The following is a 17259-nucleotide window of genomic DNA, read 5'->3' as shown; positions in this document are numbered from 1 at the left end:
AAAGCTGATTCCTGAAAAGACATGCTGCACAGTGCTTCGCATACTTAAAAGCTCGAAGGGCACGTATTGATTTTTGACTGAAAAACAAACTCTGTCTCTGTCTCTGTCTCTCTCTCTCTTTTTGTCTGCTCCTGACAGAGGGGGTGTGAGCTGCCGCCTTCAACAGCTTTGTGCCGCGGTGCTTCGCATACCTAAAAGCCAAACAGCACCACTGATTTGTTTGCTAGAGATTGTTTTCTCTATGTATGTGACATTCTGTGCTCCTGACACACACACCTTTGAAGAGGAAGATATGTTTGCATTCTTTTAATTGTGAGACAGAACTGTCATCTCTGTCTTGTCATGGAGCGCAGTTTAAACTTTTGAAAAAGAGACAAATGTTTGTTTGCAGTGTTTGAATAATGTTCCTGTCTCTCTACAACCGCCTGTGTTTCTGCGCAAATCTGTGACCCAAACATGACAATATAAAAATAACCATATAAACATATGGTTTCTACTTCGCGGATTTTCTTATTTCGCGGGTGGCTCTGGAACGCAACCCCCGCGATGGAGGAGGGATTACTGTATAAGCCGGATTTATGTATAAGCCGATATTCTATTTTTTCATTTTCACAACTTTTTTCCTTAGATAAGCCACGGCTTATAGACAAGAACTTAGGGTATATTATATATATATTTTTTTACATATATATATATATATATATATATATATATATATATATATATATATATTTGTGTGTGTATATGTATGTATATATATAATAAATATAAAATCCAATCTCTGTCTGTCTGCATTTCACGAGAGAACTACTTAATGGATTTATATTTTTCTCAATAATTTGCTTCAACATTCCGGTTGATTTTGCGACATCTCTCGTCGCGTTAAGAATCCTAGTCCACTTGCAGGAGTGATATATTCATGCTAATCTGTGAGAGACGCAGTGACTGAGGGGAGGGGTAAGCGTGATGTCAGGAGTGGGGAGCCAGACAGGGCCCTCCTCACTGTCCTCTTTCACTACTGTGCAGGCGGAGCTGCGGGGGACGGCTAGTTTAATATTATTTTGTAAATACAGATTTAAATAATGCATTTAGTCATTATGTGTGACAACATAGTGTAGTGATTAGCTTTACTGCCTTGCAGATTGAGTCCCAGATTCAATATGTCATCCATTGCTCAGGCTTCTCAAAATTTCCTATTTTAGTACTTCAGTTAGCACCTTTAATTGGTTCCTAACCAAAAATCTGTTTTGCAATTTTTATATTAATATTGTATTAATGTTACTTATGATATCTGTATAATTGTGAGTATTGTAAAGTCAGATTGTAGCCTCTAAGGGCCTAGAACCTGGCTTTGGTTGCCATGTCAGTCCCTCTCTTATTGGAGTTTGCACTTTCTGCCTTCTCTGAGTAAATACCTGTGTAATGAAAACTTTTGTGTTGCGTTAATTGGAGACTCTAAATTTGTACTGATTGAGTTAGCATGTCCTGTGATGGGCTGCTATCCTGCATGGATTTGATTTCTGACTTGTGCTTGGTTCTGTCAAAAACAGGTTTGCAAAATAAATCGCTAATAATTGTTTGTCCCATATTATTATGTCAATACATTATACTTTTATAAGTTTATATTTAGATGTATTCATAAATTGAAAGCACCTACTGAGATAGCCACATCTTTTTAGATGGCAGCTTCCACCTGCAGCTAAGGTCATTCTCCACACTAGTGTTTAGATCTGGTAGTGACATGCTGACAGTGTTGTGCCAAAAAAGAAGTCTGACTGCATTCTCTATACCATTACTCGTGTACTGAGGTGTCTATAGCCGCAGGTGGAAGCTGTCAGCACACTTTACGTAAATGATCTTTTCCTGAATAAGGAGTGGCATTTCACATGTACTTAGTGAGCATGCCCATGTCGGTCAAACACAGGAAGCTCTGCAGTCTACTTTGACTTTATGCTGTAGGAAGATTAGTAAATAAATCAGGGTAAATAACATTCGATCTTACTTTTATATAAGTAATATATAAATGTTTTTCATATAAAGACCATCAAAAAACATAATCAAAAACGGAAGTTTGCACGATATATTGGCAAGCTCTGTAGGCCCTTCTGTTTCTTTGAAGGACATGCATGTGGCAGATTCACTGGCAGGTTGACGCCCGACCTCTTGCTGCATCCAAACGGTGCCGTCTTTCACCTTTACCCCTGTGCAGCTGCATTGTTCTTATCTGTGAGTGGACATTTCTTGTGGGGAGGGCTTCTGTTCTCTTTCTCCGATGTAGAACCCTCGTCGTCATCTGAGTTCACCTCTGTTACAGCACGTCTTTATTTGAAAACAGCAGTGTCAGGTAAGAGGGAGGCGTGAATGTGACTGAGAGAATAAAACTGAATTAAAGAAAACGCTAACCTTTACAAGTACCATACATTTACCCTGGCTGTTACAGACTCAAATCAAATGCATGGTTTTATTTATAGTAACAATAAGAGCAGTTCACTGCTCAAAACGGTAAATCTCAGAAGAAGCCGGAATCAAACCTGCAACCTCTTGGTTATGAGTAAGCAGTTCTTACCTCTGCACCAGCCAAGCGGTTGTGTCAGCATCTTACTCTAACCCGATTTCCTTTTCTTCGGTTATGTTCTTGAATAAAAGCGCACTTGTTTTGTTATACTTGTGCCTTGTGTGAAAGTATTTATTTGATACTGTATTTGGACTTCATGCATTATACACTTCATGTCTACATTTTGTCAATTATTATGAAAATATGAAAAACGTTTGTTTTTTAGTTATATGTTCAACAAATCCTGCCTCGCATTTCATCCTACATTTACACAGATTGTTGTAGACACGGAACACACATGAAATGCATGTATTCCAAATAACAATATATTATTTACCCTGTACAACAATAGGCACCTCACACCCAGATAAACACACTTGAACTGGGAGAACTTTTTGTCCAACTTGAGCTGTGTCAGTGGGAGATGAGATAGCAGGCTGCCTGCTGCTTGTGCTGAATGACACATTTGCAAAACAAAACATGCTAAAGGAGAGGTGCAAAGGAATTTAAGGTGGCCCAGGATTACAACTTTTTTCGTAGGCTTCAAGGATTCTAGTGTTAATGTATGTAATTACATTCTATCGACTCTGTTACTTTTGAATAGGACTTAGTGCTGGGCGGTATGACCAAAATTCTATATCACGGTATTTTTCAAAATTATCCCGGTTTCACGGAATTTGATGGTATTTTTTTCCCCATGCATGAGTGGATGTTAACCACATTTTCCAGTGCAATTACTGCAGTAGACTGGCTAAGAATAACCTATTCTACTGTCGTGAGAATTATACATTCTACAAAAAAAACATTTTAATGTGCACACAAGTATTAATGCAGGTTTGCATGGCCCCATAAAAAGATAGTTTTCAAGGGGGTGGCACTAATGTAGAGAAGGAATCACATTGCATGATAGTTGCAGTCAAAATATAGAACCTTTTTACTGAGCAAATTTTGCAAACAACTTAAACTATAATTTTGACAACATATTTTCAACCATCCAAAGAAGCATTTAGACTTAGTAAAATATCCAGAGGTGCTTGTCAAAAGTTGTATTGCATCGAACATGTCTTAGAAAAGAAATAAATAGTAAATATTTTTTGTAGACCAACTACACTTTCTGTTAATGTTAACAATCTCTGTCCAATGACACGTTAGCTATATGGATTGTAATGGCGTTGGTTATCTCGATCCACCTCTTGCTTTTTTTGTCATAGGCAGTACCTCTAGCAAACGCATCTACAAGTGACGTCTGACTTGAGCGTCCTCTAGCTTTTTCAGTTTTACCTGAGGACATGTAGGGTGCCAATCTTAGTTCCATACATTCATGGCACTTCAAAGCACGTTTGCAACTAAGGTGGTACAGCTGCAAATTGCTCGTGTTGACAGCTTTAGCTCAACAGCATTTGCAGTAAATAGTTGTTTGGTCCACATCAAACCTTTTAAAACCAAAGTATCTCCAGACAACAGACACGGCTCCTTTTTTCGGCAAAACTTCTTTTGTGTCATCGTGTTCAACTTTATTGTCTGCTACAGCTTCAGTTTCTGAATGTTCTCTGTCCATTTTCACCGCTCAATACCCCCACTAACGCATGTACTCCATTGCATGCGTGTTTAGCGGTGTAGCAGTGAAAAAGGTCCCCTCTTAAATAGTTTCCAGCTGCGCCACGTTCCAAACGTTGTTTAGGCTATTTAAACCGGTGTTGCAGTATAAGAAAAATCCATATCATCATAAAAATAAAAAACGGTTTTCATTATGAACCGGTATACCTCCCAGCACTAATAGGAGTCACTTATTACAAAAATATGTAGGAAACAAAATTGTGATAACAAACTTGTTGATGCAGTGACTAGAAAAGTTAAACATGTTCCAGCTTGTAAACCCACTAGCCAAGTCTCGGAATGCTGTACATCAATATTATTACCTGCTTCCCTCTGTTGCATTTATTTTCAAAAAGTTTTTGGTTTTTATGTTTTGTGATTTCATTTGAATAGTTGGTCTTAATGATGTATCAATTTTTTTTTTAATTTGCACTTTACAATATATTTACATTGTTACCCTGTATACATTTTTCTTTGCTCTCTGTATGTTTATGATGTTACCGTGAATATTTTGGATAACTTCTACAACTATTTGTTCTGTTCTTTAGATTGACAAAGAAATTGTTCTACTGAGTGTCCTTAAGGAACCAGTCAGCAGGTCCATTTTTGACTATGTTCTGAGGTCAAAGGATATTACCAGCCTTTTCAGACATTTGCACTTGCGGCAGAAGAAGCGAATAGGGACAATACCAGAATGCCCTCATCCAGAGGACCCGGCTATTGCCCAGCTGTTAAAAAAGCTGCTTTCTCAGGTATATCACGTGTGTTTTATTTTATGCAAAGGCTGTTTTGGACTTAATAAAAAACAAGTGGTGAAATCATCGGCCAATTTATTAGGTACACCTGTTCAACTTCTTGTTAACGCAAAGATCTAATCGGCCAATCACATGACAGCAACTCAGTGGATTTCAGCATGTAGACATTGTCAAAATGTCCTGCTGAAGTTCAAACCGAGCATCGGAAAGGGGATTTAAGTGACTTTGATCGTGGCATGGTTGTTGGTGCCAGATGGGCTGGTGTGAGTATTTCAGAAATAATCACTTGTTACAACCGAGGTATGCAGAAGAGCATGTCTGAATGCACAATATGTCAAACCTTGAAGCAGGTGAGCTACAGCAGCAGGAGACCACACTGAGTGACATTCCTGTCGGCTAAGAACAGGCAACTGAGTCTACAACTCACACGGGCTCACCAGAATTGCACAATAGAAGATTGGAAAAACTTTGCCTGGTCTGGTGAGTCTCGACTTCTGCTGTGACATTCGAATGTAGGGCCAACAACATGAAAGCATGGATCCATCCTACCTTGTATCAACGTTTCAGGCTTTTGCTGGTTGTGTAATGGTGTGGGAGATATTTTCTTGGCACACTTTGGGCCCTTTAGTACCACTTGAGCATTGTTTAAATGCCATAGCCTACCGGAGTATTGTTGCTGTCCATGTCTATCTCTTTACGACTGCTATCTTCTGATGGCTCCTTCCAGCAGTATAACTCGCCATGTCACAAAGCTCAGATCATTCCCATATGGTTTCTTGAACATGAAAATGAGTTCACTGTACTCAAATGGCCTCCACAGTCACCAGGTCTCGTCCAGTAGAGCATCTTTGGGATGTGGTGAAACAGGAGATTCGCATCATGGTTGTGTAGCCGACAAACCTGCAGCAACTGTGTGATGCTATCATGTCAATATGGACCAAAATCCCAGACGAATGTTCAAAGCACCTGTACAGCAGTTCTGAGGGCAAAAGGAGGTCCAACGCAGTACTAGCAAAGTGTACCTAAGAAAGTGGCCGGAGAGATTTTATTTTTCTGCCATTTATAATATACATTCCAAAAAGAATGAACTAAGTCATAAAGTCATTGTTTGTGGCCTTAATCTGTTTGACTTTTTTTTCTTTTAAGATACCAGCTGCAGATATTAACTGCAATGAGCCTATGTTGCCCTTTTAAATTATTTTTTTTCATTTGCTGATCCTGCACCATCTACAGCATTAAACCCTAAGTAGTACTGTATATCCTTACCAAACAAAATAACCTCCAGCATCTGATTTTTACTTTATTTTCCCATTGCTTCTCTTCAGAAGACACAGAAGTAATCGATTTTAAGGTTTTACAGTAGGAACAGAGATTTGAACATCAGGGATATCATATTTCAGCATTGTTAGATTTTAGTTAGCTTAGTGCAGCTCAAGTCAGCTACAATTTACTATTCACATCAATGCTTCCACATACACAAATAACAAAAAACTGAGATTAAATACTCCTACAGTTGGAGCCAATGTATGCCATCACCAACCTCTGAAAGTACTTCACTGTAGCTGGTGCCACTAAGCAGCAGATTGTAAATTATGTTATCCTATATTTCTTGGGCACTCAAATATTTCTCATTTCCTTAAAGTAGAATATTAGAGCAGACTAAAGTAAGGTAACTTTAAAGCTGTCCATAAAGACTGCATCCAGCTGGTCTACACATGACCAGCCATGCTGTCCAGACTCGTGGCCTTGTGCGTATTTACTTGTTTAACAAGTCAGAGTGACAGACTGCATGTTTCATTTCAAAATCATTTAGCATACTGGAGGATTAATGCTTGTTGGTTGTACTGTGCGTGTCCGATGAGCAGTAACAGCATAACTGCTTGCTGACGTTATACATGAGGTAGTTGAAAAAGAGATTAGCAGGTTTCATGTAATAATAAAGCACTAATATTAATGTTATCTATCTAAGCTTTGTAGTGCTTCAAGTATAATTTATGGATAATTCAAAGAAGCAGATGTGTATTCCTCTTGGCTTTTATTCAAGTCAAAAAAGGATTTTTTTCTTTCATTTAAGGGACCATACATAATTAATTGTCCTCACAGGTGGCACAGTGGTAGTGGTGCTGCTTTGCAGTAAGGAGACTGTGTAAGATCGTGGGTTCGCTTCCCAGTTCCTCCCTGTGTGGAAAGCGCTTTGAGTACTGAGAAAAGCGCTATATACATGTAATGAATTATTAATGTTGCTATTAAGATATTGGAGGTAGAGTCATAACTGTAATATTGAAAACGTATAGGGCCTTTAAGAATATGTACACATTTTATTGATTTAAAACACTGAATCACTTTTTCTGATTCTTCTTCTTCTTCTTCTCTTTCTTGTTCTTTCTTTTTCTCCTCTTTCTCCTTCTGCTTCTCCTTCTTTTTTTTTCTCCTTCTTCCTCTTCCTCTCTTTCTTCCTCTTGTCCTTCTTCACTTTCTTCTTCTCCTTCTTCACTTTCTTCTTCTCCTTCTCTTTCTCCTTCTTCCTCTTCTTCTTCTCTTTCTCTTTCTCCTTCTTTCCTCTTCTTCTCCTTCTTCCTTCTTCTCTTTCTTCTTCTTCCTCATCTTCTTATCTTTCTCTTTCTTCTTCTGTTTCTTCTTCTTCTTCTTACCCCCATTACGGGTTGCCACAGTGGATCATCTTTTTCCAGAACATAGAATCACAATGGATTTAATTTAATTTGGATTTTTTGACACTGATGAACAGGACAAGCAAAAACAAATCTCTGGAAAGTGGTCTAACTTAATTACATATATTAAACACAAAATATTTGATGGCATAAATATTCACTCCCTTCCATGTGACACACCTAAATCATCCCTGGGGAAGCCTGTTGGCTTTAGACATCACATCATTAGTACAGAGGAGATCTCCTGTCTTGGGTTTCACCTTTATTGTAGTCTAAACACTCCTGTAGGTGGGAGGTCCAGTTTGTGCCGAATCAGCATGGTAGACTGACCTACACAATGAAAACAAAAGAACACACCAAGTAATTCCATTAAAAACACAAGTCTGGACAGAGACACCAAAAAATATTAGACACTGAATAAGCAGTTAAATCAATCAAGATAAAAATGGAAAGAACATGCTGCAGCTATAAATCTTACTAGAGCAGGCCATCCACGACAAACTGAAGAAGATGAATGAAGGAGGCCACTAAGAGACCTCTGAGAACTGTGAAGGAGTTACAGGCAAGTGTCGTTGAGATTGGCAAGACTATGCAGATGACAACTGTTGTCTGAGTGCTTCTCCAGTCGCAGATTTATGGGAGAGGGGTCAAAAGAAAAAACACACAGGACACCTTGGCAGGTCGACTCTCAAGTCAGCTGGAGGAAGGTTCTGTGGTCTGGTGAGACCTAAAATTGAGCTTGAGACTAAGTGCTGTGAAACATGGTGGTGGTGGCAGCATCAGGCAGTCTGGATTCTTCTCTGCTGTGTAGCATGCCCTGGAAGTGTTGTGAAGGTAGCGAGGGAACGTCATGTAGCAAAATGCTTTCAACCTGATAAAATCTGTAAGAACCTCTGCGAGGATTTGGTTTCCAACAAGAGAGTGGTTAAGCCCGAGTATAAAACCAGAGCTATAATGGAATGGCTTAATATCAACTATGTTAATTTTGTCGAGGGGCTGAGTAAGAATCCATATCTTAGTCTAGTGGAGAATTTGTGTCTGAACTTGACAAAGGCTGATCACAATTCCAATGCAACCTAACTGAGCTTGAGCCGTTTTGCAAAGAAGAATGAGGAAAAAATGGCTGAGCTTATAGAGAGAGAGAGAGACACCTGCGCAGACGGACTCAAGGCTAGCATGGCTGCCATCTCCTAAATAATGACCCGAGGGGGTGAACACTTATACAACAACAACAAAATTTATCTCTATAGCACATTTTCTTACAAATGATGTAGGTCAAAGTGCTTTACATGATGAAGAAAGAGAAAAAAAGACAAAATATAAAAAATAAAATTAGGCAATACTAATTAACATAGAATAAAAGTAAGGTCCGATGGCCAGGGAAGACAAAGCAAAAAGCAACAAAAACAAAATTATGCAGTCAGTTATTTTGTGTTTCATATTTGTAATAAATTCTGACCACTTTGTAGAGATATGTTTTTACTTTGACTTTAAGGAGTCTTTTTTTCTGTTGATCAATGTCAAACAAGGCAAATTAAATTCACTGAGATTCAATGTCATATAACAATAAAACATGAAAACGTCCATCCAGGGTGAAGACTTTTTGTACGCAGCATGTATTTTAAGTATTCAGTTAATAATAGAAATGTCCTATTTTTTAGATTTATTATGATACAGAGCCCAGGATCTCTGAAGGCAGGATGTAGGCTGGCCACTAAATAACAATTCAAGCAGTTTGATTGTGCTATTTTAAACTTCCATCTGTTCAAATTTAAACCAGCTTTTCAGTGTCACAAGAGGCCAGAATTTACTCAGACATTATTTGGCACAAGGCAAGAAGCAACTATAGACAGGAAGCGAGTCCACTGCATTTTTGTTCAGACATCCACACTTACTCATATGGAGTCGAGGAAAAGTCACCATTAATGCTAACCCATAATGTACATCTTTTGGATGAAAGAGTAAAAATTGAGGAATACTGAATTATAGTTGCTAAACCTATGCAATGCTAATTCATAGGCAAGATTCAATAAGGTCCTCTAGTTCATTCTGGATATATAAAAATAAACCTCCTCTTCTGACAGCAACCCAGTAAGTATGAGCACCCTTAATGACCATTGTGCCACGTTTATGCTAATAGATATTCGTATAATTATGTTCCAGAAAGGATGCCATGATGGTGCAGACTGTAGTGCTGCTGCCTCACACTAAGGAGACTGGAGTTCTTGTCCCGAGTGTTCTCTGTGTGGAGCTTGCCTGTACTCCCCCATATCTACATGGGTTTCCTCCAGATGTTCCACATTTTTCCCCACAGTCCAAACACATGCAGATTAGGTGGATTGGTGTTCCTAAATTAACCCCACAATGTGTGTGTGTGTGTGTGTGTGTGCATGCGTTTGTGTGTGGATGTATGTGCACCCGGTGTCCTCCATGCCTTGAGCCCAATTTTTGCTGGGATAGGCTCCTGCTTACCCTTGACCCTGCCATGGAAAAGCAGGTTAAGAAAGTGGATGATAAAAATGAGATATAACTCACTGCACATATAATGTTTTTATCGAGGTTTATTAAAAAAATTAATAATTTTCCAAATATGCATATGAACAATGTAGTATTTGTTGACACTGAATCATAAGGTCATTATATAGTTTTTAAAAACTATACTTTTATAGACATGTACATATTCTCACTTATCATTTCTTCTGAGCTGTGTGAAGTGTGATTTTGAAATACTAAGCCATCTCTTATATCAAAGGGATTCAATGTGACTTTTAGGTTTTTTTGTTTTCATTCCAAAGAAATAAATGTTTTGGAGACAGAAGGATCATACTTTCTGCCTCCATGCGAATTTCTGTTTTTATAATTTTTGGATCTACTATGTTTTTTGAAGGTAAAAAAAAAATGCTTCTGTCATGATCAGTGATGATAGTCATCATTCTCTGTACATTTATTTTCTTTTTAAGGGAATGACAGAATCAGAAGAAGACAAGTTGCTGGCATTAAAAGATTTCATGCTCAAATCCCACAGAGCTAAGGCTAATATTGTGGATCAGAGCCATTCCCATGATAGCGCTCAAAATGGAGTGATTGACCTTGGAACTTTGGGAATTACTGGGCGACAAGTTGACCTTGTGAAACCTAAGCAAGAGGCTGAAGACAAGCGAGGTAAATTCATCTTGTCTAACCATTTAAATATTTGCATGACAGGTTCAACCCAAAAGTTAGAATTAGTAGGAAGTTAAAAAAGAAAAATACTCAGTAGTGGGTTAATAAGAAGATGGAAAGGGAAAAGAAAGATGAATATGGCATATAAGACTGATAACTCCCAATGTGAATCGAATTAGAGCATAAAAGCAGCCATTAAGAAGGACATTAGGGAGGCTAAAAAGTAGTTAGAGAAGAGCTTAGAAGATAAGGCGATAGATGAATCAAAGAGATTCTGTATGTATTTTTTATAGTAAAAGAATAGTCAAGGAAGAGGTAAAGAGCGTTAAGATTAGTAAAGGGAAATTAAAATATACAGCCCTTGAAATAGTGAATGCTCCAAACTTGCATTTTTCTGAAGTCTTCACATATGAGGAAGTGAATAACCTCCCAGTAGTATCAGGGACTACTATGGAGGCACTGAGTGATTTGGAAATTGTAGATGGAGACGTACTATTGGGATTAATAAAGTATCTATCTATCTATCTACTACATAGGTTAAATAGGCTGAAATCGATCAAATCACCAGGGCCAGGTAATATTCATCCTTGAGTGCTTAAGAAGGTGAGCAAGTCCATATATAAACCCTTGACTCATATATTTAGGAAGTTAATAGGGAAATTCCGAAGGACTGGAAAATGGCAAATATTGTCCCGCTATGTAAAAAGAGTAACCGGTCAGATCCTAGCAGCTGTAGGACAGTAACCTTAATGTGCATCACAGGTTAATTAATGGAATTAATTGTTAAGGAAAACATTGAGCAACACATGACAAGAACAGGAGGTTTACTGAACAGTCAGCATGAGTTCAGATAAGGAAGGAAGAGTTTTATTAATGTTTTGGAACTCTATGAGGGATCAACAAAAAGATATGATCAAAGTGGAGCATATAATATTATTTATCTTGACTTTCAGAAAGAATTTAATAAGGTGCCACATGAGAGGTTGGGCATCAAAGTAAAAGAAGTGAGAGTTCCGGGTGATGTTTGTAGATGGTGCAGAATTGGCTCATACACAGGAAGCAGAGGGTAATGGTGCGAGGAAGCTTATCAGAACTAGATAATGTTAAAGAGTGGTGTCCAGCAGGGGTCATTACTGGAACCACTGCCATTTTTAATATATATACTTGTATATAAATGACCCCTGGCACAACCAGTCTGAGTCTAGTCAAAGAATGTTTTTATTTTAAAGAAAACATCTCTCTGCAAACTTCTTCACAATAAAGACAATACCTTGTCTCTCCTCCATGTCTCGAAAGCAAGCTTTGTGATCTTCCTCCTGACTTAAGACTCCCTGGATGGATATGGAGGGCTCGCTTTTAAACCCGACCCATAGGTACTTGTGGTGCCAAACTGTTCTTTCCAGGAAGCATTTCTGGGTCAGGCAAAACCTCCTTACGGCAGGGAATTCACCTCCCAGTTGCTCACCCTGCCAGCATCCACAGTACCCAACAGGGTAACTGTATAGAACCACAACTCCCATGCTGTTCTGAGAGTGTCCAGGAGACTGGATATCACCAATAAGAGTGCTGGTACCCAATGTATTTATTGACAATATGATCAATGGGAGGCAGTCTCCCACTGTCTGTCATTTATAGTGACATGCTGGCCACCAAAGGGACTTTCATCAATCCCTGTCCAGATGCCAGTCCTGCTTTGGATTCAACAGCAGAAAGGTTTGGGGTAGCCAGCCATATACTTGAAATAAGCTGTCGAAAAAGAAAAGAGTAGTTCAATAGGTCTTAACAGACATTAGTCCAAATCAGAACTGGCGAGACACACAAAACATGGTGGTTTTAAAGCTGGGCAGGAACCAGAAGTGACGTCATCGAGCTCAGGCACAATTTCCTGTGGTCAGACTGCAGAGGAAAAAGAGAAAGGATCGGTACAATCTGCCACCCCTTGGGCTGGCATGGAATTATCCTTTTTGGAGCCCTTTAGCTGCCTCCCATGCGCACGTGTGTCCCTAGGGTGTGCATTGGAGGCAGCTAAAGGGCTCCAAAAAGGATAATCGTATGCCGGACCAGAGGGTGGCAGATTGCACTGATATATACAGTGGTGTGAAAAACTATTTGCCCCCTTCCTGATTTCTTATTCTTTTGCATGTTTGTCACACAAAATGTTTCTGATCATCAAACACATGTAACCATTAGTCAAATATAACACAAGTAAACACAAAATGCAGTTTGTAAATGATGGTGTTTATTATTTAGGGAGAAAAAAAATCCAAACCTACATGGCCCTGTGTGAAAAAGTAATTGCCCCCTTGTTAAAAAATGACCTAACTGTGGTGTATCACACCTGAGTTCAATTTCCGTAGCCACCCCCAGGCCTGATTACTGCCACACCTGTTTCAATCAAGAAATCACTTAAATAGGAGCTGCCTGACACAGAGAAGTAGACCAAAAGCACCTCAAAAGCTAGACATCATGCCAAGATCCAAAGAAATTCAGGAACAAATGAGAAAAGAAGTAATTGAGTCTATCAGTCTGGTAAAGGTTATAAAGCCATTTCTAAAGCTATGGGACTCCAGCGAACCACAGTGAGAGCCATTATCCACAAATGGCAAAAATATGGAACAGTGGTGAACCTTCCCAGGAGTGGCCGGCCGACCAAAATTACCCCAAGAGCACAGAGACGACTCATCCGAGAGGTCACAAAAGACCCCAGGACAACGTCTAAAGAACTGCAGGCCTCACTTGCCTCAATTAAGGTCAGTGTTCACGACTCCACCATAAGAAAGAGACTGGGCAAAAACGGCCTGCATGGCAGATTTCCAAGACGCAAACCACTGTTAAGCAAAAAGAACATTAGGGCTCGTCTCAATTTTGCTAAGAAACATCTCAATGATTGCCAAGACTTTTGGGAAAATACCTTGTGGACTGATGAGTCAAAAGTTGAACTTTTTGGAAGGCAAATGTCCCGTTACATCTGGCGTAAAAGGAACACAGCATTTCAGAAAAAGAACATCATACCAACAGTAAAATATGGTGGTGGTAGTGTGATGGTCTGGGGTTGTTTTGCTGTTTCAGGACCTGGAAGGCTTGCTGTGATAGATGGAACCATGAATTCTACTGTCTACCAAAAAATCCTGAAGGAGAATGTCCGGCCATCTGTTCGTCAACTCAAGCTGAAGCGATCTTGGGTGCTGCAACAGGACAATGACCCAAAACACACCAGCAAATCCACCTCTGAATGGCTGAAGAAAAACAAAATGAAGACTTTGGAGTGGCCTAGTCAAAGTCCTGACCTGAATCCAATTGAGATGCTATGGCATGACCTTAAAAAGGTGGTTCATGCTAGAAAACCTTCAAATAAAGCTGCATTACAACAATTTTGCAAAGATGAGTGGGCCAAAATTCCTCCAGAGCGCTGTAAAAGACTCACTGCAAGTTATCACAAACGCTTGATTGCAGTTATTGCTGCTAAGGGTGGCCCAACCAGTTATTAGGTTCAGGGGGCAATTACTTTTTCACACAGGGCCATGTAGGTCTGGATTTTTTTTCTCCCTAAATAATAAAAACCACCATTTACAAACTGCATTTTGTGTTTACTTGTGTTATATTTGACTAATGGTTAAATGTGTTTGATGATCAGAAACATTTTGTGTGACAAACATGCAAAAGAATAAGAAATCAGGAAGGGGGCAAATAGTTTTTCACACCACTGTATATATATATATATATATAATACATATATATATATATATATATAGTGGACGCTGAAAGTCAGAAACAACGGGAGACAAACACCAATTTAAAGTAAAAAGCAATTTCTTTATTCTTGGTGAGTCAAAGAGACTGCAGCTCTCCCCCAGCTCAGTGCCACTGACTGGTCAGATCAGACAGCCTGCAGCCTAACGTGGGGCCTCCCTCTATATACCTAGTTTGTGTATTAACCTTTTAACCGCCAACTCCCTAAATATTCCCCATGCCAGGAGAAATCTGAACAATTTTCGTTTTTTTACTTTACATTTATTCAAGCAGTATTTACCTGCTGAAATACCTGCTGAAATGTCTCAAATAAATGGTCAATCAAAGGACGTAGCTTGAACAAGCGGTCACGGTTTGGATCTTTCATATCTGGCTCAGATAACGGGCAGCAGTCCAGTTGAGATGCTGGGGATACACCCACTCATCGCCATCATCCGATGCGTCGTCATTCACAGTATCATGCAGCGTACGTTGCTGATCATCATTGTCGCTAAAATCTTCTTCAGAACTGCTACAATCATGATCAGAATTATTGTCCAAAATCGCCTGCAAAACCTCACTTGAAGTCAGTTTACGTTTCGCCATATTCACAGCTTTCACTTTTGAATCACATCACGTGAGCGGCCAATACAAGCGCAGAGTTGTCGAAATACAACGTAGTAATAATACCCACGCCAAACTGTCAGTTATACTACGCGCCAGGCATTCACATAACCACAGGCAAATGTGCCGGATAATTCCGGCAGTAAGGCGTCAGCAATAAAGCTACGATGCCGGATATATCCGGCAGAGGGCGGTTAAGGGGTTAAACAAAAAAAAATATTTATGGAAGTTCATTTTGAGGTTATACATAAATTATAATAGCTTGCGACTCCCTGAATTGGAATGTGTACATTGCTTCTTTCAGATAAATAGGTTATCAGGGCAGTCACAGTTTTAAGAAATATGCTCAAATAGTTTTAAGCAAGAATTCAGAAACGGTCACAAGTGATTTATAATATCACAGGGTGTTCTGTTAGTATCAAGAGGTAGGCATTTTCTCATAAAAGAATGCAAGTTAGTCCTTTATTCTTTGCACAAGCTTAATTCTTTTTCTACATAAATGAAGAACAACTCATATATAGAAGTAATAAATCATATAGCTCTCTGCAGCATGATTAGTACAAAATACAGTCCTTGGTATTGTGATGTAACTACCTATAATCATTACAGTTAATAATGTTTTTTCTTTCTCAATATATATAATATAAAAAAAATCTTGGGTCGAGACGTGATCATCTCGGAGACACTTTAACGTCCCACGAGACAAGGAAGTGAGACAAAAGGACAGCTGCTGTACAGGCTTTTAAATGATCAACGTGCAGCACGACATACACATCACAGAAAGCCAACAGCTGATCCGTCGTCTGCCGTATATGCACATTGAGCTACATCATTTGTATGAAAATGTGCTATATACAGTAAATAAATGTTGTTATTGGTGGGTGTGTGTGTATATATACAGTAATTGGACAGAAATAAATGAACACATCAGTACATTTCTTTTTAACAGATTTTCAATTACTTTTCAACTAGTAACTAATTTTATACTTGAAGTTTTCTGCTGGATAAATACAGTGTGCATCAGCTATCTCTGACACTGAGTCAAAGTGCGGCACAGTATGTATTTTGTTAGCATTTTCGATTATTTTGTGTTCTTGTTCATCTGTGTCACCAAATTTATCTAGTGTTATGTGTCAAGCTGCTCAATAAGCTCCATCACTGTGGCAAGAAATGTACGTTCATTTTAGATAGATAGATAGATAGTAATCAAACACAGAATTTCCCTTTAACCATATTGACTGAACATTTTGAAATTACTCTAGATAGCATTTATACGACACCTGATTATTGTATGGTATAGTGTTTGTTACAAAGAGTTGTTAGTATTAAAGAGACAAAGCATAGACAAGATGAAGTAGTAATCACCATGGCCACTGTCAGACCACTGCACATGAATGCTATCTAAACTGTTGCATTTCACCAGCTTACTACAGGACTCTATCAGATTAAAGTAGGGAATTCTTAAACCGGCTGTATACAAAAAGCAGCTGCAAGTTTCAGTGACACAGTTCACCTCCCCTGTTCACTGATGATATTTTCTTTGTTTGCTTTTTTAAATGCATTTTCATTGTATCTTGTAAAGACTCTTAACAGACCATATATGATTGAACTAACTGAGCTCTAATAACATTTTCTGATTAGATGAGGCATTTATTTACCTGTAAAGTGAACTACAGGCTAAATGTTCATTTGAACATTTTCAAAATGCAGTCTCAAATGTTATGAAAAGATTTTATTATGTTGAATTACGCATCAATGTTAATTGCCTTTTATTTTTTTTCCAGCAAGAAAGCATACAAAACAAGACTCTAACATGAATGAAGAATGGAAAAGTATGTTTGGCTCTTTGGAACCCTCCAACACAACCCAGACGGTCTGTAAACTCCTTTTTTGGCGTTCAAAAACAGAGAATTACAGCTTGAAAATTACTCTTCTGTTTTCTGCCCTGGTTGTTAACCTCCAGTGTCCCCACATTTTGACAAGAAACATAAAGCACATTATGCTGATCCTGATGACAGTGATATAACTTATTAATCTCCAAGGGGAAATTGTCTTTTTTGATGACCTTTGGGGGGCTGAGCGCAGTGTCTGCTATTGTACAGTGTCCCTGGAGCAATGTTCAGGTTAGGGGCCTTGCTTAAAAGCCCAACAGAGTAGGACCTGCACTCAG

General features: G+C 38.8%; 1 protein-coding gene across 1 annotated transcript in view; it reads left to right on the top strand.

Moving 5' to 3' along the window:
- The window catches only part of pik3r4 (phosphoinositide-3-kinase, regulatory subunit 4), a 110062-nt gene that overhangs the window by 41364 nt on the left and 51439 nt on the right, over positions 1-17259 (top strand). Inside the window, exons 9-11 of the mRNA XM_028817890.2 lie at positions 4699-4902; positions 10535-10736; positions 16874-16962. Coding sequence (XP_028673723.1) covers positions 4699-4902; positions 10535-10736; positions 16874-16962 — 495 coding nt within the window. The remainder of the gene's footprint in view (positions 1-4698; positions 4903-10534; positions 10737-16873; positions 16963-17259) is intronic.

This window comes from Erpetoichthys calabaricus, chromosome 13, assembly GCF_900747795.2.
Source record: "Erpetoichthys calabaricus chromosome 13, fErpCal1.3, whole genome shotgun sequence".
Lineage (NCBI taxonomy): Eukaryota > Metazoa > Chordata > Cladistia > Polypteriformes > Polypteridae > Erpetoichthys > Erpetoichthys calabaricus.
This window is presented reverse-complemented; position numbering and strand designations above follow the sequence as displayed.